Here is a 26,882-nt window from a genome sequence, read left to right as displayed (position 1 = left end):
CAAGTTCTGAGCTGCTCTGCACAGCTTGTTTTTCCATCCATGTCAGAGGCAAACTGTCGAAACACCCTATGAATGCAAAGTACTTTTCAGGATGGAACCTCCTGCACCTGAAAAACCTGTATCATACACTGGAATCCTCAAACACAGTGGGCTTGTTATGTTTTGGTGTTTTGGTTGTTTTTACTATTTAATTTCTTACCTCAAAGTCAGCATGACGGTTAATATCCTCTGCTCTCTGTCTGCTCAAGATAAATTCTGCTTCATTAGCCACTCTTACCAAATGGTCCTTCATGGTTTGACTCAGTAACCTGAGGACAGAGAATATTTAAGAACTGCCTTGAAAGAATGAAGTGCTAAAATGAAGAACTGTAAATACAGGATATATTTACAAATATTTTGAGTTCTGTTCCATAACTGACTATTGTTTAAAGAAAATGGTATAAATAAGGTTGAAAAATAATTTTCTGGCAACTAGTAGAATTGTATTTCAATAGTAAAACAAACTAAGTATTAACTAAAATGTAAACACACTAGACAGACATTTTACCTGAAATATAGATATAAGAAAATCTTTCACATACAAGCAACACAATATAAACATGCAGTTTATGTATATAAACATCCACAGTGAAAGCCCTAATGTAACTGATGTAAAGTTTAAATAAAAAAAAATGTGAATTGCACTGCAGTATAGTTTTTTCTCCAAAAGTAAGAATCAAAATTTTATGGTAAGTATACATTTAAGTCATATTTTCAGGATTATAAAACAACCTCAGTCTCACAAATGAAATGCTAAGATACACATTGTTCCAGGTTATATACAGAATAAAGCTATAATTCAATCTGAGATTTCTGAGGCCTTCACAAACCCTGAGTTTATGAATGGCAGAGGAGCTGACAGATTGAATTACAACCCAATTATTCTGTGAGTTCTCATATTGTTACTAAAAACATTTCCCTTTTAATTAGTTACACTGGGATTCATAAAGTTAAAACTGGCTATACGTGAACAACACTGTTTTAGAAGATGCACATTTCCACAGCAGTACTCAAAGATACACCAGATAAATCCACCACATGCTCCACTGGTTAGTTTTTCAAAATATTTGTTATTAAACTGCTTGTTGTTGCTTTTGCGTTTTGTTTGTTTGTGGTTTTTTTAAGATTTTCAGTTGCTAACACAAAAAATAGTTACAGAACATAAAATCACTCGTTTGCATTGCACATATAAGCCAAAGTACATTTCAACATGTTCAACAAGGCTATATCACGCAGGAAGCCTTCTAATGTAATGTTAATTTTATCCCCTAGAACTTACTTATCTAACCTAAGACTCCACCTGTCTCTGTCTGTATGTTTGATAGTAAGACCATCAATGCCCTGCTACTACTTTTCCATTTGAGGCAAACAAAATATTTTAAAGAAATTCATTAAGTGTAGCTTGCTGCCTGCAATAGAAACAACTGTTTTCAGATGAGTAGACCACTGCTGAGACAAGGACAAGAATCTGACTCTTGAAAAAGTACTATTTCAACTCCAAACTACAAACCACACATTTTGTACATATGTAAGTGGCTACAAACTGTAATAACTAGATCAGCTAACTTTAGAAGAAAGCATTTGTCTCTCCTGAAGATAAAAATGATGTTTAGAAAAATCTCATTTTCCTCACTTAGATAACAATACACTTCATGGATTTAAAGGATCATAATGGTCCTTTCTGGTACCTGCTCTGGCCTCCTACACAGAATTGATCATGTATGTTTTCCTGAAAATAATTTCATTTCCTCCATCAAATCTGTACCTTCTGTTTGACCTACAGCATAGCTTTCAGAAATATGCCCCAACTTTGGGTTTTTTAATTTTGTTTTCTTAAGATTTGATGATATTTTACACCATGTTCCCTATAAAGAACCTTTATAATAAAGTAACTTAGGTAATTAGTGTCACTTAAAAAAAAAAACAAACAAACAAAAACAAAACAAAAAAAACAACCCCAACTATTTCTTGTCCGCCTTTATCCTGATTTTTATTCCAGCAACTAGATCACATTAGTTCTTCTTCTGTTAAATAAAAAGTCTATCCAAAACATGTCTTTATAAATACTTTTTCTCACAGCAAAAGAACAGCTCCTCAATTTCTTGACTACAACTGTGTTTCTTTTCCAAAGTATGCACCCCCAAGCTGAAAGAAAAACTGAAGTCTAATAATTTCCTTCTTGCCTATGCATCATAATCTCTGTACGCAGATCCATGGACCCTGTTTGCTTTATACTATTATCTCACACACCTGATTATTTTTTCAGTATTATTAAATGCCAAAATGCTGTTCAATACAGCAATTTACACTCCTCGTTCTCTGAGAAACTCCCTTCTGGTTTGGCTTTATTTATAACAAGTTATTAAATTGAATTTTTTGCCGATCTTTAACATAAGAAGAGTGTAGATGGAGCTTGGATGGACACATTGCGTAGAAGTTAGACATAATACCTAAGGGGATAAAGACTCTGAATAGCAGGCCTACTCTTCTGTTTTCAGTGCACACTAGATTCAAAGTCTCAGACAGAGTTTTCTTCCTTTGGCTAAGCACTTTCTGGACTAAAAATACTTAAAAACATGTGATTAACTTTGAAAAGATGAACACCCTAGTAAAAACAAGCAAGGGAATGGATCCCATGCTGGAAGTTAAATATATACTTGCATACTTTGCTGGGTCAGGAATGAAGTGCTAAACCATTGAGTGGAGGAGCTCCAGCCAAATACATGACAGATTCTGATTTTTAGTGTTATGCTGGAAAAGAAAACTATAAGGCACAAAGTAAGAAATCTTCTGATTTCTGGCTGCTGAGTGCTTAGATGATGAAGTAAAGAGTCAAGTTTTTCCTTACAATGAACAAAAAGGAGAAGGTACAAAAGAAAAGGGAAAAAATAGCACAGAAAAATATGTGCATGCAAAGGAAATGAGAGATGGGTAAGTTCTGGGTTAGTAATATGATGTCCAAAAATTGTCAGTTTTAGCCAAAATACAGAAAAAGCTTTACTGGTGACATTTACAACAGTTGTTTAGGCATAAATCTCTCATAAAGTACTACAGGGAGAGATTATGTATGTTCCCAATACTACCACAACAGAGAACTCTGAGACGGGAAAGCTTACCTTTCTTGGCTACCTGCACTCCTCATAAACTGCACTCCTCAAGCATGTAAGAGACTCTCTTACTTCAAAAGGAGATATGTTCTACATGGATACATGCTGTCTTTTATGGAATCTGACTGCTCAATGTGCTAAGTGTTGGAATATTACTGTTGCAAGGAAGTTTTACAATTGCTTTGTGGAACTTTACAGATATGTTATTCAATCATCAAAAAAACCACAAAAGTCTATAAGGTCCTAAAGCCTGAAGTCTGAATACATTTACACCCTTAGAACAGGAGAGAAAAGGAAAAAAAAAAACAAACCACAAACCAAAACAAACAAACAAACAAACAAAAAACAACAAAAAACCACCAAACAAACAAGCAAAAAAAAAAACAAAAAACACCTAAGAATTCTGCAGACTCACCAAAATGCCCACTTGGCCATCCAATAGCATAAAACTTGACAGCACTCCAGAAGGACATCTAGTATGGTACACACACCCATACCAATACAATCTTTTCTATCTAGGATAGTCACTTACGGTATATCAGGACCTAGTGAAAACTGACCTGAGGTTGTGCTCACATTCTGAGAGACACCGCATGGCAGTACACCATATGATTTCTGAAAACCTTCTATGAGATAGCAATAGTGCAATACAAGCATACACACAGGGTGCGGTATAATACCTTCATGTTACTCTTCTATTAACTTAGTTTTGAAAGCAGATGCTACTAAAAACTTTCTACATAAAAAAAAAAATAAATAAAAAAAAAGGAATTCCCAGGCACTCAAGTGTTTCATGATTTTGCTTTTGACTGACTCAACAATGCTCTCACAAGCAAAACCAACCTTTGTCACATGCATATCCTCTAAAGTTATTAGCATCTCCAATAATAATGATTAACAATTAATGTAAGCTTTTTAGACTTAGTCCTCCACAAAAAGCTTCTGTTTGCTCATTAAGTTGCAGCAAAGATGTTTCCAGTTACACAGAAATGATGCAATTTTAATCCATGCACAGATGATCAAGCAACTCAATGAAATAAAAAAATGGTTTAAAAATGGCTGTGCATGTCATACCATACCTTAGTGTGCACACACAAAAGTTGTACAGTGTCAAGAACCCCACCTCAAGTCACTTACCCATTTCTGAAACACATAAAGGCTACGACTTCTAATTTTCAGCACATTTTAAATGCTGTTTAAAGTCTAGCCTAATAACTTTCTGTAGTTCAAAATTCAGACATCAACAAAGCTGCTTCTGCTATAAGACTAAAACAGTAACATAAAAACTCAGAAACTAAATCATCAACAATCCCTTTTATAAAACACTTTTACACTTGAGCAGAATGGGTTGCTAAAAATAAGCAGCAAGGAAATGTGGAAAATACTTTTTTCTCTTACAAATCATAACTTAGATCCAGGTTCTATGTCATCAGAATCTCAGGACAAGGAGGCTGCAATAACGGGACTGGTAGTAATCAATTCTACTTTGGCTGTGAGTACCTCTACCATTTTTATCCTGAGCCTTTTTTGGTCAATTATGCATAAAGCATAAGTCTGTCAGTTACCATCCATTTTTTCATTAATAGCTGTATTTTCCTAACTATTTTTCATCACAGTAGTTGCTCCTATGGCAACACATTCTTTAAAATTCATTCCTTTAGAGTGACCACACTCTATTACAAATGAAAGACAACTGAATGGGGCAGCCTACATCTGTCGCCTATTTTCCATTAGAAAACTGTGCAAGTAACTGTCCAACTAGTCTGATTGCCAACTATTTTAATATTAAAAAATATTTGCATCTATGGCCAGTCAAAAGTAATACATACAATTAACAAAAAGGAACAGCAGGTGACATATGTTGAAATTTTATCACAGTTCCTTGTAAAAAAAATGCTATAGAAATACAGACGATTACAGCATTCCAGATTTTATACTACTGGATGTTATGGATTGGGAGAATAATACCATTTACATGCAGTTATTTCTGGAGAGGTTTGGAACTTTATTTTGTTGGTTAGTAGGATTTTTGCTTGCTAAGTATATCAGATTTGCATGTTGTCTGCCTTCCTTGTTCTCCCCGTGACTTTTGAATTCATTGGATAATTCCAACAATTTTTATTTTTCTATTTTTCAATAAAAGGCTACAGTTTCTCAAAAACATTAGATATAAAATTTGTATTAAATCACCAGAGTACAAAAATCCTTGCAAGCATCCTTAAAAAAATAAAACCAAAGGAGCTCTTTTCAACTGCACTGAAAGTCATAACAGAAAATCCAATATAGGAGGAAAAACCTCTGATATTGCAGGAGAATTTTGATTAGATTTCATTCCTCATTAGACAACAAAGAATCTAGGAGGGAGAGAAAGATACAAAAAAACATTAGTTCTACTTCTCCTGGATACACTTGTGAATCCTTAAGTTTTACTTGGGCTTTTTTGGTTAAGTATTTGAAAGGGCAAAGGCAAAACAGAGGAAATCATACATGTAACCTGCTAGTTTAATTAGGTTATCTTTCAACAAAACTTTGGGTGACAGTTTTTTAAAGCAACTGCTTTCCAGATTTTGAATACTCATTTACAGATGTATAAAAACGCATGTGTAGAACACAGTACTTAGTTCTTTGAATGACCAAGAAAACTATACCTGTGAAAATTAAAATTAAGCATCTTTAAGAGTCTCTTCAACTGAAAATAAGAAAGAGTAATTGCTGCAACATGCTTAGGAGACTGATCCCTCAACCCTTGCCATGCCAAACCCATTATCACCCCAAAGGGGATAATAACTGTCATGCCTAGTCTCAAGCTCAAGTACGTTTGTTAGTGCACTGACTGATACAGAAAACAACGTCTAGCATAAAAGATGCTTCACACTAAAGTGTGCTAATGAATCAAAGTGACAGGAGAGAGTTTTAACCTTCAGAGAGCAAAGGAGTTGTTTGCTAACTAGTCAAGTAGAGGAAATAAGAGTATAACAAAAGAGACGTTTGTACACACAAGGAAGTAAAACAAAGCTTCTTTTTTTTTTCAGTTCAGAAAGAACAGCTTGGCCATCTCTTGCATAAAGAGGAAACATAATTAGTTCCAGGGTGAAAAAATGGAGTCTGTCTGGACACCTCGGAATTCTTCAAAGGAGAGGACCAGCCGTGACCATGAACCAGATCACACCTAAAGAACAGCTCCAGTGAACAAAGACCCTCACCAGAAAGCTCTAGCAGGTCAAGGCTCCAAAACAACATCCACTCTAAAGGGAGGACCCAAAGGTGAAAGGTAAGTACAAAGACTGAAATTAGGACTGACAGAAGTTCAGTGGGCTAAGGAAAATGTTTTGCAATCTATACTTCTGCTGCACAGATGTCTCCGTACATAAGAGCAGCAGTGGGTACAGGCACCTTTTTAACAAGGTTTCAAAGAGCACTAATACTGTTCCCAGACATTACAATAACAGTGAACAATACTCATTCATTTTTATTAAAAACAGATTAATGTTCAATGTAGCAATGTAATGAAATTGACATTTCTTTTCATGCACAGAAAGAGGTTATTTCCCAATAGCTGCTGCTTTAGCTTTTTGTTTACATTCTGTACCTTCCTGTGTTTCTACAGGGCTTTGTTTTTAGTTTTGGGGTTTGTTTCATTGCTGTTTTTTTCTTCAGGGGTGGTGGTGGGTTTTGTTTCTTTGTTTTCACTATGCTTGTAACCCAGCCTTCCAAAATTTCAGCTGTTTTTTCAGTTTAGGTAGGCTTGTGGTTCTGTATTTTCACATACACGTTTTCATATTCTCTCCTATTTAGAGGGGTTTTTTTCAGTTCAAGATTCAAAATTTTACTGGGCACAGACAAATCAATTCTGCTCTGTATGTGCAGTGGACCCAAAATCATCTGGAATGCCTGGAAGCAACTGTATGTGTAACACATTAGTTACCTGGGGACATGACGAAATTCAGAACATTCTGAATGCAGCACACACATTGTAGATCTTACGAGTCCCAGAGGCAAACTTTCTGTACATATTTCTGTCCAGGGAATCCTAGCCAAAACACAGCAAGCCTAAACATAAAACTTTTAACCGCTGTGAGAGAGAGAGGTACATTCATACCTTTCAAATAAAAGTAAAAAATACATTTGAAAGCAAGTGTAAGGAGATTTAGATCTCTTTTTCTAGACCTCTTTGTGAAAGATTTTTCAGTCATCTTATTTGCCTGATAAACAAACAGTAGAACACACTTTAAACTGGAATATCCCCTGGGACGGTTAGTCAAAAAAAAACCTAGTAATAAACTCTGGGAATAAACCCCTGGTTTACAAGGGTTATAGGATGACCAAGACTTTCTCCAACAAGGCAGCAGACAACAGCAATTCTGTGATTCCAGAAATTCTAGGTAGTTCTTCCAGTCCTTAATTTTATTTTATTTATCTTAACACTCCACATGTCATGGTACCCCCACAGACATCCTCCCTTAATTGCTGAAATCAGTTCTGTCCTTTGTGCAACTACCTTGTCTTCTTTTCTTGTGTACTTACAGAAACAATTTATAAATTCAAGTTTATTATAAAAGTATGCAGTTTACATCTAAATCATTATCATCCAGCTATTTTCATTTTTAAGTTTTAATGAAAACATTTCAGCTTTTGGAGTTAAGATTATAATGTTATGGCAAAAATACTGAATATACAATAGCAAATGCAGTAAAATACAAGGCCTCAAATGTTTTAGTGTAAGTGTTAGTATATGTGGAACCTGCATAAAGAGAAGAAAAGAGCAGTTCTGGAATATAAGTTCATGTCATATAAGGGATAATAGTTTCATTTTTGTGAATGCTGAAAAGCCACAAAGCACCACAATGACCAATTCAGCAATAACTTTAAAGGCTCCTATGAACAGAAATGGAAGGAAATAGAGAAAGATAAAAGGAGCCATTTTTAAGAAATTAACCTCCTCTCCCCCATAATGAAAGTTATATTCCCATTTTTTTAAAAAACAACTCTGCTATGAGCCAGAAATGAAATGAAGTAACAATTACTTAGATATTTTCTGCTAACCAAAACCACACATCTCAGTCTTCAAGGGATCATTTGTCCCTGAGACAACCACTCTGCTAAGGCTAGACTGTAAGTTATTGATGTTGTTTATGGAGGTGGGGGAGCGATTCCATCAGTCTGTGATGGGCATTGCAGATTTTTAAAAAGAAAATAGTCAATTCCAAACACTTTACTGATAGAATGCTCTCTGAAAGCTTGACCTGAACAAGCTGAATAACTGTTAGGCAACTGCTACTTACAACTCAGTCTCAGAAACTGATTTGTTCATGATAATCATCTTACACAGATGAACCATACATTGTGGTTTACATGTGTGTGGGATCTCTATGTTATCTATGCTAATAAAACATTAATCAAGAGGCAAATTTATAGCAGGCACTTTGTAAGGAAGGTCAGGACAGGTCAGCCTCACATAATAGGAAACAACTACAGGCTAGATCTTAACACTGTAACTGAACACCCTTGTTACTTTACCTTGGCCCTTGGGATCAAGACTAGTAGCAAAATGTTTTTCCTCCCTCAGAGTGGTGTTTCCCTCATCATAAACTGAAATATGACCATTAAAATGGCCGTTATTTTTAGCCATCTTGAGAACATTCACACATTTTGAAAGAAAAAAAATCTGAAATAGCCATTTTCCCCTACACCTACAACGGAAAAAAAAAAAAACCCAACAAACCCAAACCAAAACTTATGTAGCATTTTAATTTATGTGATAAATTACTTTGATTTTAACTCAGTAGCTGTCCTAACCCCGTAAAATTTATTTTCTATTGGGATTCTTACTAGGTCAAGTTACTCAGTAACAGAATTTAGGTTTAGATAAATGGCATTTCTTATAATACTCCTTAGCTAATGCATTAAGACATCTCAAAAAAAAAAAAAAAAAAGCCTTTAGAAAAGGTAAATATTGCTCTTAATGTGCTTCAACAATCGATTCCTAACGAAGAAAATATTGATGGTTCTGAATAGTCACTACAAGTCAAAGAGCATGGCCTCATCACCTCCTCTGTCATTTTCTATACATTCCAGTAATATACATATATAGTTACGGACAGAACATTAAACTAATTGGTAATATTAACAGATTTTTTTTTTTCCTTAAAGGGACTCCCTTTCTATTTTGAAGTAGATAGGAAATAAATGAGGAAACAGGAATCTAATTTTTGACACAGAAGCTTATCGTACAGTTCCTAGCTATAATGTCTTCCAAATATCAACTCCCTTCCTGAAGAGATTAGCTGAATACAAATGACAGTTTCAATGTTAACCATTGCACAAGGACAGGAAAAAGCAAATCCACGACACACTGACAAGTGAAATCTTTAATGAAACTATAGAGCATTCAGATTCTACAAAATCCCATAGTCAGTATTAGAACTGAACCGAAGTCCTAAAGAAAGTGAAATCATGCTTGTAAAACTCTAATAAAACAACACAAAAAGACATAAGAAAAGCTCTTACGAATATTTCAAGCCACACAACTTCTTGGAGGCTAACACAGAGGTGTTTTCAAATATCGTGACTTACCTTCCTTCATTGACAAGCTCAATAAAGGCAAGGCCAGCATTCTTTTGTATAGAGTTCTGCCACTCCTGAGAAAAACACAAGAGAAAACTGGTTGTATAAAAACAAAACTAAGAAAAAACATTTTCAACTACAAAGTTACACACTTTCTTTTTCAATCTTAGCAATTTACACCACCATCAGTAAATGTACAAGGCATGAATTGTGTGCTAATCAGGAAGGAAACATTGCCAGCATGAAGAACCAGAACTGTATCATTTACTCAAAATCATATTCTGTGGAGGGGAGAAGAAAATACAAGAATATCCCACAAACAACTGCATCATTTTCTTTTGCTGTGTTATGTAGTAATTCTGATTGCTTTTTGCCTTATTGAACTTTGATAATGCCAGAAACAAACTGTTTCATGTTAAAGTAAGGCTCACTCTTTATACACAATTTTTTCTTACAGTTTAAAGTCTGGTTAACATATATGCTGATAATAATCCTCATCTCAGCATCATGGAGTCATCTCTATTCAAAACAATCTGTTAATAACCCAAATATTCATCATTAACACCTAGTAAATTTCAAAACAACTTTTAACACATTTTTAACACACTGAAGAAATGGCAATGTCAGACACAAGAGCACTGCACATTTCTTACATTCAACTGACTCCTGAATTTCAGTAAAATTGTAAACCTCATACATGTAGGCAGGTTTTGCCTGGCCTCAAGAAAGAAACCAACACGGATGACCTATCACTGGGGCTTGCTTCCCTGATATGAAAACTGAGGAAAAAACAGAACTGGTTAACACAAATACCAAGAAGATTTTTTAATTCTAAACTCAATAGGAACAAGTTGACAGAGCTAAAATTTAGGGTAGTAAGTACGTGAACCTTTTATTTTGCAGGAAATGTAGAGGCATTTGCATAGAACAGGGCAAATGCAACTCTTGGTTTAACCTCTACCAATTTTCTAAACTACTACAAAAGACAGATACTGCAGCAAACAGATTGTTCAAAGTTTCATATGCTTTTCTACGTCAGCTTCTTTGATCTTTTTTCAGTCTGTGTTGTATGAAATAATAATCCTAATGATTATTCACATCACTACTTCTATCACTGCGGTTCTTATCCAAAATCTCACCAGCTCCAGAACATGGAAAAAAAGGCAAAACTAAATTCTCTTGCACAAATTTCAGATTTGCTTAATATCTGCTGAATATAGGAGGTTTTAATACCCACTGTTAGAGTACATTTTTTGCATCTCAGTGACACAGAATTACCTCTCAGTCAGTGACACAAAGGTTTGATAAGATATACACAAAAGCCACTAGAACAATGTTGTTTCTTTGCAGTTTAAATCCTGCCCCTCAAGCCCTTCCCCCGAAAAAAAACACAAACAAACAAAAAGAGATTTCCAGATTTCAAATACAGTGGAGAGATTGTAACTCTTATCACTTGACATGTTCCAGGCCCTATTTATTCTTCTGTCACTTTTTAGTTGCAATGATTTTCAAGTAGTCAGAATTAAGAGTAGAATAACTGGAATTTGTGATTTATTATTCATTATGAATTATAAATGTATTTAATTACTTTTTATATAACTACTTTATATGCATTCATAAGCAAGCACCATGCTAAGCACCAGCTAAGTTCCATTTACATATTATCATATATGGGGTTTTGTGGCGTTTGTGAGGTTTTTTTGAGGTCACATAACATAGCATCAGTGGTCTTTACTGTAACATATTATATTGTACGATCTTCTTAGTATTTCTCCCACTATCCTTCTCCCAGTTTTTCTCTATTGCCTTATTATAGCTTACACGGCTTCATGTTAGTCTGTAAGCTGTCTGAAATAGCGTTAAGCATTTATTCTTTTTTTTAATAAAAGCCTTTTAGCTGATAATTTTCCAAACAAAATAGCATATGCAACTAATCCATGTAAGTTTTTTAAATGTAATATAAAGCTGTAAAGATGATATTTTCGTATCTTCATATGATAATTGACACTATTCTGTTAGTTTAAATGGGCAAAAGCTCAAGCAAAGCAAAATAATTTTTTCCATTTATGACATTGTCCATCTGTTGCTCTGTTCTTTTTTAAAGAGCTCATTACAATACGTGAAAATCTAATTGGTGAAGATGGAGGTTGCCAAAAGTGAAAAGAAAGTGCATTTATCATGATACTTTTCAGCATTTTTCTCCATATCAGACATCATCAAAGGACGCGTTAGTCTAAACAATTTCATAAATCACAGCTGAACACACCCTAAAGCTAATTTTAAATAGTTGAAAGAAAAGACTAATGGTCATCATCTTTCATGATCCATTCAATATTTCCCCACAGTACATGTTCTCTCTCAAACAATTACACTCAGTATGCATATTGCATTATTATATCAACATCTTAGTTATCCATCTCCCTAAGGTATCAGGGAAAAAACACGTTAAAAGCTTCAAACTCAACCACTAATGCAACTAAATAACTACAAAACACACTTCAGCACTTTCCTAAGGAAGGGCTGTAAGGGAAGATCAACAAAGTCAATATTTTCATACCTGTTCTAAGCTGTACTTAATTGACCATCATTTCCTACAGATACAAATGTTTAGTAACAGAGACATAACCTACTTTTAATGCTTTCGGTCAGTGTACACTCAACATTGAAGCATGAAAAAAAAACCTGGAAGGTCTGAACACTATTCACAAATAACTATAACAAAAACCAGCCATTACAAGGAGACAAATAAGAAATCACATTTTATTCTAATACTATGTCTGATATGGAAATTTCCTCGCTCTTTATTGTTTCACATACTTCCTTAATGGAATCTGTAAACACCTCTGCAAGTACTTTAGATAAAATGCCAGTACTATATCCTTTTCTGCAACTGTCCTTCAAATCTCATATGAATTATAATTTGGTATTTAATAACACATTACATTTCCTGTAGCTACAGCACAATTCTGCCATAACCAAAATTATATACCAGTTCTCTATAGCACCAATTTCATATCAACAAGTTTCATTAACACATTCTTACTGAGTGCCCAAGACTCATCAAATGCAAACATTAAACAGTACTGGTCTTAAAAACCCCTTCTTTCAGAAACTAATGATCTCCCTCAAGGTTATATCATGCCCTACTGCTGTCCCATTTGAGTTGAGTTTATTTCATTAATTCTAACTAATCATCAATCGCATGACAGTACCAAATACTCTAATAAAACTCATAAATTACTCCATTTTCTTTGTGTAGGAAATACATTTTGTCCAAAGACCACAACATGCATGAGATCATAACCAACAATGAGATTAACCTAGCAAAACAATCTTTAGGAATTCTATATCCCATTTTATTTCCTTTCAGGTACATATACATGTGTAGTTATCTTGGTCTTCAAATGCATTGAAAAGTCTTCTGTACTACGTGATTTTCCATTTTCCTTTCTTAAAAACTAGGTATATCTCTAATCATAAGGCATCATCAGATAAATGTTCTTGAAAAATTCTACATTGAAGTTGAATTTACCAGTGTCAATTCTACTGATCAATCATCTTCCTCCATTTGTTGTTGGCTCCCTACTCATTCTGAATATCCTTGTTCAGATTCAATACTTCAGGAGCTTCTTATTTACCAGAACAGGCCTGCCCAAAAGCCTTTTCTATAAGCAGGAGTTCACAGGAGACAGCTTTAAATCAAAGAAATGCAGGTGGTTCTTTATGCAGTGCGTTACACATTAGTGAAATCTATCACACCAAAGGATGCTGTGGTGACTAAAAGTTCAACAGGATCAAGAGGAGCCTGCATATGTACATGGAAGGAAAATACACTGATACTGACTAAATAACACAGAAACTACATCCAATTCATAAAACACCCCAAACTGAATATAGCTGAAAGTGGAAGGTTATCATACAGGCTTGTCTTACTCCTCTTCAGCATCTCTTTGTGTCTATTACCTAATCCAATACAACCATTCCTAAACTCTAGTCACTCAAAAAAATGCAAAGAAAATTTTGCTGGTAAACATTTTTGTTGGTTTGTTATCTGAAGTGCTTGCCTGTAGGCAACAAATGGATATATACCTCCTCACTTGTACCTTTCTAGGAAAAAAATATTTCCATATTTCAAACAACACAAAATATGTAGCCTTCAAGCTATATAAAAGCATTTGCAAAACTAATTTGTCAATTGGTCTGATAGCTAAACAATTAAATGCGGATCTTTAACAGAATATTTAAAACATTTCCAATAGAGGAAAATGGCTTTATTTTCAATTGCAGGCAACTGCATTGCTACTTTCATTCATATATACATACACATGCATGATCCTTAGGAATTCATTTTTGTCTGAAAGTTAAAAAAAATATCCTAACAAGGTCAATATATTCCCCAATTAAGAAATATATCTATCAGTTGAAATACACATTCATAAGCAAGCAAAAAAGAGCCAGGTCTTTGCTAATCCATCCTTCCCATAAAGCTGGTGGAATTTTAATAATTTATTTTGGTTATGAAACAAAGGAAAAGGATGACTTTTGGTACTGACAACTATGAATGAAGCATGAAGGAGCACGGTGGGAAAACGTGTTAACATATGACTAAGAGACATATTATGTCCTAGAGTAAAGGTCAAATCTGCATGAAAAACTTGTTCATAGAGAGATATACTAATCTTTAAGTGCCTAAAGTAAACTATCAAGAACTTTTCAGCAGTGTTTGCACTTGGTGTCAGCACTCTCTCAGCACCACATCCACTACAGGCTTGAATGAACATCTAGTGAAAAGTAGATTATATCTCAGCTGAGTTCTTAATAATTAAAAAAAAAAATAATAACAAACCACAACAAAAAACAGGTTAGGCTGCATGTTAACTAGAATCTCTGCAAACATAAATTCCTTTTAAAGAATTGAATCACGCTTATTTTATTCTACAAAGCTCCATTGAAAAAAAATAAAATCAACATGGAATTATGGGAAATAATGTCTAGAAACACAATGCAGCAATTTAATATCAAAATTAGCTCAGGATAAGTGTATACGAAACAAAAAATTTGCAAGGATGCGATATTTTAATATACGAGTAACATAAAAACACATTTGGAGACAATGTTATTTAGTATATATACAGTCATACTTGGATATTAAAATAAAATTTTAAAACCATAAATCAATAATGGAAGAACAATTAGAAACTGACTGAGAAAAAAATAATTTCAATAATTATAAACATGGTTCTTTCTCTACAGAAGAACACCACTGTTGCTGAATCTCGACACAAAGAAAGCTTACAAAAATATTTACTACTATCCTAAAAAATTTAGAACATCTTGTCAGGGAAAAACTTAAAACAAGTTTGAATTTATTGAAATTTCAAGAATGGATACTATTCCACACTAAACAATGGCTTGTCTATGAAAGCTTCAACATGGCATGTATGTAACAAGTCAAGCTATATCACTAATCAATACAGAGGGTTTGATTTCAGTAGGGGTGATAAAAGTTACTCTAACCCTAGCCAGCTACAAGCTCTCACCAGATGATCATCATTAGGCCTCTATCGGGGTTCCACATACTCAAGCTATACAAATGTGCCCTATTAATACATGGGTCTGTCTGTTTGGCAACTCCAGTCTTAAGACAAATGGCAGCTGCTGCCCCTCAAGGTCTGAAGTCAAGTCCTCAGGGAATCTAAAAGCCCAACTGGAAAAATCAAGGCCTGTTCATTAGAGACTGCTCCAGGGGAAACTTTCAAGGCTGCCATTAGAACTATATAAAAGAGCTAATTATTTTTATAAGACTTTAAAACTATCAAACACACTCAGTTACAATAAAAAGTATTTACTGCTGGCATTCCATTAAAATGACATTGCTTTTTTTTCAAAAAAATCAGCTAGTGACAGTACACAACCAAAGTCTTTGCATTAAAAATTTTAATGAGTCTTCTAGGAGAAAGTTGTGTAAAAATTAACTAGATGAGATAGTTTCTCAAGTGGAGATATAACACCAAGCATGCTGTTGAAGGAAAATATTCCAAACACACTCACATCAAACTAAATAATGAACTGTAAAGCTGGGCTGAGATTATGCGTGTGTGATTACGTACCCCTGAAAAGGACAAGAAAGTCAAGAAAAACACATGCTCAGCATTGCAAAACTGCCTGAAAAGAACACATAGCATTCTTGTTTACAACCTATGCTGTTAACCAGTAACTGAAAATGCTGCAGTACACAAGTGTATTGATAAAAGGCACATGGCCCAGTTGGTATCAAACACCAAGAATGAGCAGAAAAAAATTAAAACCAAAAGCGTTTCAGTATTTTTCCTCTGATAAAACACAGAAACAAAGATTATAACAACGATAGCTACTTTCATAAAATATACTCTGGGGAAGAGTAGGAATATGATTTTTTTATTCATAACCACAAAATTGTTTACCATTTTAGCTATCAAACAGAATCAAAGTCTCTTATACTGAAATACTTTTTCAGCTGCACTGCAGGACAACACTCTATTGAATTCTAACGGTCTAACAGATCACTGCTATAGAGTATTTATTACACAGTATTTATTACAAATCTTTTAAAAGTGCTATATGAAATTCATTAGTGTTCCTTAATCAATTCTTGGATCAACATGCACATTACCTTCCGACAGCCTAATTCAAAAAAAGCAATTACGACCCTAGTCCTTATGTAAAAGGACGACAGAAAGAAGCTATGTTACACTAGTTTAAAAGAATGAAAATGTAAAGAAAACAGATTAGGAATGATTTATATCAATGCCTAGTGCTGAAGTTAATTACAACTAACCCAATAAAATAGTGCCTTTATTATTGTACAGCAAGTAATAACCTTAGATGCAGAAAACAGAATTCTTTACTGACTTTTGCATGCTCAATTCCACAGCACACTACATTAAGAATTAAAGAAGCAGTAAATAAGCCACACAGAAACAGCAGGTTTTTAACTAAAAGCAGAAGACTCCCCTGCTGTTTAACCATTTGGGATATTCCATGTAAACAGAGCTTCCTATAAACTAGTATTATGTTGTTAGTGGTAAATGCCTAAAACTACCTTTTAATGAGAGTTTAATTTCAATGCCTAAAAGTTTGAGTTCAAGTCACAATAAGTTTTTATAGATTCTGAAAACAAATCATATGCACATAGAGCTGGAGTAGTTTGCATACTTCAGTACTACATAGTTCAGTAAAATACTAAATAAAAAAACGTCAGCTTGTCAATGACTTATGTCATAAGATTACTCTGAGACAACTACTGTCTTCTGCACAAACTACGCAAATCTATCCTAAACCACACAGTATTATGAAAGATACGCTATGTAAAACGTTACAGCACATACAGTCTTCAACAACTACACACAGCCAGAAAATCTCGACAGAGGCTACAGTTGTCATATTTTATAGTAATATAAATTTCCTTAAAACAGGATTTTAGTAATAAAAGAAAACTAAAATCACATAATCCAAAAGTTCATGTAAAATATGAAAATATAACTGTCTGCAATCTGAAAGGTCATATAAAATTATGAAAATATCACTCACTGCATAAATAAAATGCTATCAGTAATAACAAGCACAGCATAAGAGCTGCATAGAAATCAAACATTTTATCCAGTATCAAAAAAGTATGAACACATATATGAAAAACATTCATTACATGCCTTTTATAGAGTTTTAACTCACGACCTGACAAATAAAATTTTGCCCCTAGAACCAATATCAGATTAAGATGAAACAGATAAATTTATGTTAAACTCCAGTTCATTTACAATCCCAGTAAAGCCAGTTCATTTACAGTCCCAATACAGCCACAAACTGTAGAATAGGGAAAAACTGAATGAGTGGATCACTGATTTCAGGTCCTGATGGAGGAAGCAATTTGCTTGAGCAGCCTCTCCCCTTCTGTCTCCCACTGGCAGGCTGTTGCCATGACTCCTCATGAAACGAAATTAGGGGTCAGGTTTGAGTTCATCTAGCAGCAAACCTTTTCCACCACAGCTTCCTCTTCAGGTTCTTTAACCATCGCCTATTTTCAATGCTGACATGAAAGACAGTAGCTTCAGGAAGAACAGGAACAGAAATCTTAAACATGAATTAAGAAACCAAAATACCAAGCAGTTCTGTAAATATGCAGCCATGGGAAGCAAGAAACTAAAAGTCAAAAGAGATGAGTCAGAAAAACAGAAGTGAGGAAAAGGGACAACATAAGAAGAACAAAGGGAAGAGATCCAAATAATCAAGTTGCAGTGCCAGCATCATTTTTATGCAGAAAGAAAAACAAACTGAGGAACAGCAGGATTATAAAGCAACTGCCTCAACTTCAGTGCTTTTTTGTTTAACTGCGATTCTAATTTGAGTTTTTGTAAAACCACTGCATGGAAAAAACTATCTTCAAAGGTAGACTACTAGACTACTAATTATAAGGACAAGAAAATCACAGCATGCTCCTTGTTGCACAGTTGCACTAATAGTGATAGACTGATTCCACTGATAGCAACATTCATCATTACCATCACTAAACAGGAGAAGCCTTCCTGCTCAATGTCTGATTAAATAAACTGAATAAAAACTCAACAATATACACAGCAAATACAGTTATGGAACTAAAAGCCCCTTTGTATTACCCTTTTACCCAAATGTAGCTTTGTTTCAATTTAAACTCTCATAATGAATGCATGCAAACTATGAACAAGATTCCTGCTATCACTGTACCTTTGAGGGAATGAAACCAAAGTACATAAACCAATCCTATATCTTCACTTTAAAGACAGAATGTCCAAATCTGCCCCTTATCATTCCCTTGGTAATCCTATCCTAATGCAGATCTTTTAAGAAAAGATTTAGAGAAAAGGAAGCTAAATCAACTTTTTATTTTTTATTTAACTAAAAAAAAAGCAGAAAACCTAAATGTGTCTCTTCCATTACACTCCATTTGCATACTACATTCTCTTCCTCATCCTACATCTGTTATCTTCATTCAGATTAAAATATTCTGGGTATCCATTATTCCATTGTTACACGACACCAGGCAACACAGGGTTCTATTGTCATCTGCCCCTGGACGTTGCTACAATAAACATGAAAATAGTTTTCTGCTCCTTTCACTGCAAATCTTCCCCACACAAACACACTCACCAAGCAAATTTTCCAGAAAAGCAGGAACATAACCACTTCTGGTTTAAGTAGAAATAGAAATAAATGTCTTCATAAATTCCAGCCGATGCTTCTGAATCAAATTTGACTCTAGGATATAACCACGTAACAGACATGTACCTCAACATCATATTGATTGCTGCATAATATGAATTATGAGTTTTTTCATTTAAACAAGTGAAAGATTAGTGCATCATCTTCAATAAGACAGATGCTTTACCAGTTGCAGAGATACACAAAAAGATACAGATAAGTATAAATAAGACTAAAGGTTAAACAACAAACTGAACAGCACTACCATGCAAAGCTTCTCCTGACACAAATGAGTAAACAGTACTGCTCCCCAAACCATGTGTTTCTTAAGCAGCTTTGGTTGGAAACAGAGACACATTATTTGGTTTATTAATATGAACAAAAATGTTCACATATTTATGATTAATATAAAGTCAGTGACAAGCGCTGCTGCTCACTGAACTTTCCATAATCTCATACCCCTCCCCTCCACTAAACCTCTTTCCATGGTCTCAAATTAAACAGACTAGCTGTAAAACAGCAGGGTGTCAAATTAAAGCACACTTTATTTTCAGAGGTCTCCACACTTCGTGGCTGACTTCCTGTCAGGAAGAGTTCCATTTCAGTGCAGAGCCCCATCAGCAGGGAGCTCACAGAATTAAGTGCCAGTTGATATTACTTTGTTTTGCATTTACCACCCATGAGAATATTGTTCAAAGATCTAGTTATAAAGTCAGCATGGTATCATCCTTCTGACTAGACTGCCAAGCCACAGGGTGCGCTCTCACTGCACAAAACTCACCTTAAATGGTGGTGTTTTTTTAAGTCCTAGTGTGCTGGTGAAGCAACAGGATGCCTTTTTTCTTCAGAAAAGTCTTGCTTCCGTAGCTAAATTATTTTCCCTTAGTTTTGAACATCTGAAGCACTGTACATTAATGGAAATGAAGCTGTCTTGTTTCCCTATCACAGCCCCAAGATTCACACTTATATTTGATATCCATTCTCACCCCTAAACATAAAAATTTATACATCAATCATAGAAATTCTCAGCAACACAGTTTTAAAGGCTAATATTTTTAGCTGTAGTGAACATGTGTTCCATTAAAACCCACACCAACAATATGTCCTAGATTCCTGACCAAATTCAACTAATTTTCATTTCATAAGGCAATTTTTCTTAGTAAGAGCCTATCATATCCAAAAAGCCAACAGAACAGCCACTAAAGATTGCATTAAAAAAAAACTTCAGGCAGAGAAAATCCTCATTTCCCCTCCAAAACTCAACTGTAGGCATCAATTCTATTTTAGTAAGATGACCTCAAGAAAGGTCATCTCCACTCCAGTGTGGCAAACTATTTCCAAGAATGGCTTTGTGGTTTTAAACCCTATCTTTTACCCATTCCTCTATCCAGTCTACCATTCATGTTGATTTCTCCAAGCATACTGTCACAAGAAACAATGCTTTGTATCAGTCCACAGAAAAATATCATAGCTTTACCATACCTATCCACTTGTACTTCTCTACACACCTCTACGTATCGCACTCATCCCAATTTCTTTACATGTAATTTTTAATTTATTTTTGTTCAAAACCACAAAGTTCACGATTATTCTTCAGAAAACAGGTGTGTAGTATAAACAAACAAAAAAAACATTGGTTCTTTCACGCTACTTTTCTCAGTTTGCAGCTGCAGCTGATACAGTTTGCTTTTACTAAATACTTCAAAATACAGTGGCTGCAGACCGCAGTGGGCATTTTTCAGTGGGTCAAAAGTACACCTAGGTAAAACAAGTTATTTCTATCGCTTAGACAATTATATCTAACATGCAGAGAAACCAACCCCATTTATTAAAAGTATAACACAACAGATATTCTTCTTGCTTTCTCACACTAAATGTAACACATCATAGTTTATGCTCATCGTAAAATCCCACATCATACATTTCATCTCCAAACTGGGGAGTGAGAAAACCTTTAAAATATCCTCCTAGAGTAAGAATTATGGAAACATACAAGGAGATAAAGCAAAAGTACTAGTTCACACATCTTAACTACTGTGACCACTACCTGTCAGGATATAAACATCAAGTGCTTATTGCATCATTAAGTCAAGAAAAGGTCACTTCTTATGCACACAGTCTTGGCAAATCATTCCCAATACATTCCAACCTCTTTCCACACCTAATGCAAAAGCAGAGTTTAAGTTATAAACTTCCTTGATTTTTACTACTAAACACACCATGAATATACATCCACTTTACAGACTCACACAAGAAAGTGTTTATCGCAATTTAACTGTTTTAAATTTAGCCACTGATGGACACAAATGTTTTAAACTCCCTACCTGTAGGCCATACTAATTGTAAACAAGGCACATCATTCCTGAAGCCAAGTACACCATACAGAAAAGGCAGAGTTCACACATGTAAGTGTAGCAAACTAAAGCAGAATCTGAGAAATGTAAGCCTTAGTAATTATTATGAATAATAATAGTTTGAAAGAAACTCCTATTTAAACATGTTAGAGTGCTCTCAAAGCAATTCCTTGCAATTCAACAGGTTAAATATTGCAGGAAATTATATGCAATTAAACTTTCAAACAATTGAGAAAGTAACACAAAATCAAAGCAGGAATGACATTCCAACAGACAAACTTTGTTACCCTGAAGTTTCACACAGAATATATTACAATAACCTAGGTCTGGAGAGACAAAATCTATATACTGCTTAAGTCCAAGGGAAAAAAAAAAAACACAGCTAATTTAAAATATAATTTCAACATACTCTGGTTCAAAGGGAAGGTTTTCCCAGCTGTTTCCATTTATTTAAATCTTATCTGAATTGCAGTTACCTCCCAAACTGATCTGCAGTTTCAAACACTTGGAACGTACAACATAGTTCAATGAAGCAAGCAGCAAAATATCCATAGCACAAAGTAATCCATTTGTAATTATTCCAAGTACTCTGCTCAGTGACATATACCCAACATAGAAGTTGTCAATACACATTTTCAGCACCCAAAGGGAAATCAGAGATGGAGGAAAAATTCCCACTTGGGAAAGAAAGAAGCCACAGTATGTGTAAAAACCCCCCGATATATCAAGTAAAACAGAGAATTCAAGCGATCCAGAAAACAGATTTGACATTCTAACCTTCTGTTTTGTTAGAAAGAAACTTAGTGACAATATTGTATTTAATATCCAACCACCAAAGGACTGCACTTCAGGAGTCTGGATTCCACAGCCAGTGCTGTCCCACACCTTCCAAGGGCTTTCATTCAATTTCTCCAGGGTTAATACCGCTGACCACCAGCCAAATAGCACATTGTGTTGATATCAAGTGCCTGGCAATGCAGAAGAATGCAGAAGCCCTAAACTTCAATCCCCAAACCTTACAGAAAAGAACTGAGTATTCATATATCACCACCAAAGAAGGAAACTGCAATTGAGGACAAAGCAGATGAATCACAATGTTGCTTTTATAGAATGAGAAAGCTTAATTTTTCTCCACATGCCTGGTAAATTTCCTTAAACTTCAGCACAACTAATTACATTAGGAGGATATGTTGAAATTTTTCCTTCAACAGATTATTCTACTTAGTGATAACAATAAGTATTACCTGAAACCTAAGTCTCTTCAACCCCAGGAGAGCATTGTTCCTGGCTACTGTGCAATCTACCTTCCCCTGTCTCTCACTTTGACCACAGTCTCCATCCTCCAAAACTAGATGAAAATACACATTACAGGGGAAAAAGAGTAATGGGAATTCTTGAAGAGTTTGTCAAGTAAAATTGGTTTACTGAAAATATCCTGAAGCAGCACTGTAAATAAAGCTCAACAGAGATTCCTCAACTACTTTCCATCCAATAGCATCTTAAATAATTGGATGAGAACCTCCTATTTTGTGTAACAGCTACAAGAGCCATGCGATTATTTGTTACAAAATTGCACTAGGAGTATTCCTACTAGTGCCTGCATAACAATTAATAACATGCTTACCAATCCCATGTTTTCAAATGTTAAGATTTACATGGTTTTATTAATATGCCTAGCTTCAGAATCTAAATAATCCATAACAGTTAAATGATCTTGAATACTCTCAGTTTCTCCAACAGTCACCTCATCTCTACAACAAATTGGGTGGCAGATATTCTTCCAAACTTCCAAGTTCTTCAAGAGTACAAGCGGGGGAAAAAGTACACTAAGAAGTCTCTGGCATACCTGCAGGCCAAGTATTTTTCTGTGCATCTCAACACGATGTCTTCATACTAAACTGGAAACACTGATACTTCATAACATTGCACAGAGAGCTAGCAATACAAGGCAAACACTTGTGGGTATAATCTGTGCAACATCTTCCCCCAAACATAACAACTTAGATTTTGGGAAGTTATCTGTTGAGATCTAAATCATTTTAATTTGCCTAATGCAGTTATGTTTCTAATAATTTTATCATAAGAGCCATCTATTATTAAAATATTTATGGTTTGGGTTTTTTTGAAACTCAAATACAGCCACATTAATTTTTGGTAAAAATAAATATCCTATTACCATAAGTTCACACTGTATAATCAAAAAAACTTCCAACTCCTGAAAAAAAATGGCTTTTAAAAGAAAATTAGAACATGCATTAAAATTGATAGAAATTCATACTGGGACCGGTATTATTTAATATATTCATCAATGATTTAGATGAGGGAATTGAGTGTACTATCAGCAAGTTTGCTGATGACACTAAGCTGGGAGGAGTGGCTGACACGCCAGAAGGCTGTGCTGCCATCCAGCGAGACCTGGATAGGCTGGAGAGTTGGGCAGGGAGTAACTTGATGAAATATAACAAGGGAAAGTGTAGAGTCCTGCATCTGGGCAGGAACAACCCCAGGTTCCAGTATAGGTTGGGAAACGACCTGTTAGAGAGCAGTGTAGGGGAGAGGGACCTGCGGGTCCTAGTGGACAACAGGATGACCATGAGCCAACACTGTGCCCTTGTGGCTAAGAAGGCCAATGGCATCCTGGGGTGTATTAGAAGGGGGTGGTTAGTAGGTCGAGAGAGGTCCTCCTTCCCCTCTACTCTGCCCTGGTGAGACCCCATCTGGAGTATTGTGTCCAGTTCTGGGCCCCTCAGTTCAAGAAGGACAGGGAGCTGCTGGAGAGAGTCCAGCGCAGGGCAACGAAGATGATTAAGGGAGTGGAACATCTGCCTTATGAGGAAAGACTGAGGGAGCTGGGTCTCTATAGTTTGGAGGAGACTGAGGGGTGACCTTATCAGTGTCTATAAATATATAAAGGGGGAGTGTCACAAGGACGGAGCCAGGCTCTACTCAGTGGCAAACAATGATAGGACAAGGGGTAATGGGTACAAACTGGAACACAAGAGGTTCCACTTAAACTTGAGAAGAAACTTCTTCTCGGTGAGGGTGACGGAACACTGGAACAGGCTGCCCAGGGAGGTTGTGGAGTCTCCTTTCCTGGAGACATTCAAAACCCGCCTGGATGCATTCCTGTGTAACATTATCTAGGTGTTCCTGCTCCGGCAGGGGGATTGGACTAGATGATCTTTCGAGGTCCCTTCCAATCTCTAACATACTGTGATACTGTGATACCTCACAAAATCCCTACAAATTCTAGCCTCTGCACCGAAACATATACATTATTTAGATCACAGATCTAAAGTAGTATTAGATCCCATTTCAAATTATTTTCAGCTCTTAGAACACAAACGGATTAGGTGAAAAAAAAAATAATCAAAATCATCATCTAACACTTGGGGCACATAAAAAGTATGCAAACAGCATTGTTTCTCTTCATATCTAAACCAGGATACTGCTAAGCGTTTAGGTGCTTCTGTTGAGTTAGCTGCTATGATATCATAGTGACAGCTCTTTAGATAACCTATACCCAATTCAATTAAAACATCATAGCGATTACTATAGTTATCCATCACATCAAATTGCACTTAAAAGTAAATTAGGAACCAGTGCAGATCACAGAGCATCAGTATAATGTGTTCTCTCTGCAAGTAACAGCCACTGAAAACCAGCCATCTTCTATGTCAACTAAAATCTCCAAGTAATTCAAAGGCTTACCACATTTTAGAACACACTGCAGAAATCCATTCCTGAGATAATGAATTTAGATTGTTGTTAAAAAGCTTTTTCCTGAGCACAGGATACCCAGAAAAGCCTGACCATCTTACTGCATTTTACATTCAAGTACTCAGGAGGAGGGGGAGAGGTAAATGGGTGCAACAAAATCTGCTGAAAAATCAAAATTGTAACAACCATCCTATTGCTCTTCCTGAGGGGAATTACCCTATCATATTGTTTGTACATGGTGCATGACTGTATGGCTCATGTTGATTTTGTCTACATAATTAAGAATCCTCATTAGAGTAAGAGGCATGATGCAACTAAGATACAGCCCATGCAAAAGATGAATATTGACTTCTTTACGAGGAACAGAATCTGTTAGCAAAGGGATTTAGTAGCACATAAAAGAAAAATCATGCTAAAGAAAGACCTTTTGCCAACATTTTGCCATTTAACCAATGATAATTGGTTTGGTGAGTTATTTAGACAAGAAAAAAAATGTCTGCCTACACAGGGAGTAAGACCAACTTTCACAGTGTCATTTGTTTGGCTTTACTGCTACTAATCAGCCTCTGCTGTATTTTTAAGATGCACATGCACTGCCTTGGATCATGCTTTTCTCTCCAAAAAATAAATCCAAAAACTATCAGCACAACACATGACATATTCAACTGTAATCATACTTCATTGGGCCATATGAACAGATGTTATCATGTAAAAAAACAATCTGGAGTATCAGAGTTTATGTTTCCCTCTTCCATCTCCACACAAAAGGTATTATTTATCAAGGTCCTATATAAATCTAACAAGTACAGCTACGTAGTTATATTGCAATATATCACGTTAATATTTCTCTAAGATAAAATATCTAGAGATTAAATGTATTAGAACACTGGTCTTGGTTTGATGTATGCCATCGGCTATCAAGAACGTGCCCTAAATCCCAGCTATCAAGAATGTGCCCTAAATCCCACTGAAACAACAGGGGACAGAAGAAGGAGGAACCAAGAAGCTTTTATATCTTGAACTAGCAAGCAGGGTGTATGTGCAGGTAGTGATGGTGATGGGGCCAGAAAAGTTGTTGCAATATTCATTAATTTTAAACTGCAAACTCTTGAAAAAAATTGGGTGGCATTCCACCAATTGTAGAAAATTATACAAGAACTGAATAGTACTGAAAGTCAGTTAGCTTAAGTTTATTTTACAGTCTAGAAAATGCAGGTTCAGTACGAAAAAAAGCTCTTAAGTCAAAGAACCACTTAATTAGTTCTCTTACACATATTCCACTGACAATTCAGTTGATTTACTACACAAAGAAGCATTTTTCAAGTGCTGCAAACTCTGTAAATTCAAAGGCATCAAGGAAAATTATGGAACCTATTTCACCTATTTTTGTATCTTTTCACCTTGGCACTATGGTAATAGACCAAATGCTTCATGTATGTGAGCAAGGGATAAATGTTTTTATACCTTCATGAAAGAGTAGGGAAGAAGACGGTATTTCCCACTTAGTCATGTCTTTCAAGGAAACACCTGACAAATGAAAGGAAGCACAGTAGCATATTTGCTTTTTATGGGTAAACATGCACTCAATTCATACATGCCCCTTTGCATTTTAGGGATAGAGCGAGAGTCCTTTTAGATGAAAATTCTTTATTCAGGGGTGATATCTGTTTCTCCACACAGAAGCCTTGTCTCACAATAGCATATGAACACCTCTAATACCCTGACGTCACTCATTTAAAAGGGGTATATAGACACAGGACTTCTCTCTTTTGGCTGGTTTAATTACCCCAACAGGATGCCAGGCCAGACTAGATGGTGCTTCTAGGTTCACTGTACTGTATGCGTTTCTGATAAATGGGAAAAGAATAGATGACCTGGCAGAAGG

The 26,882-nt window shown here is 35.4% G+C and overlaps 1 protein-coding gene across 1 annotated transcript in view; it reads right to left on the bottom strand.

The window, feature by feature from the left end:
• Positions 1-26,882, bottom strand: part of LRBA (LPS responsive beige-like anchor protein) — a 400,308-nt gene that overhangs the window by 262,809 nt on the left and 110,617 nt on the right. Inside the window, exons 35-36 of the mRNA XM_057402038.1 lie at positions 9,720-9,784; positions 200-308 (exon numbers count right to left, since the gene is read on the bottom strand). Coding sequence (XP_057258021.1) covers positions 200-308; positions 9,720-9,784 — 174 coding nt within the window. The remainder of the gene's footprint in view (positions 1-199; positions 309-9,719; positions 9,785-26,882) is intronic.

Source organism: Pezoporus wallicus, unplaced genomic scaffold, assembly GCF_028554395.1.
Source record: "Pezoporus wallicus isolate ANWC-B61680 ecotype Strahan unplaced genomic scaffold, APGP_CSIRO_Pwel_v1 contig_7178, whole genome shotgun sequence".
NCBI classification, from domain to species: Eukaryota; Metazoa; Chordata; class Aves; order Psittaciformes; family Psittacidae; genus Pezoporus; species Pezoporus wallicus.
This window is presented reverse-complemented; position numbering and strand designations above follow the sequence as displayed.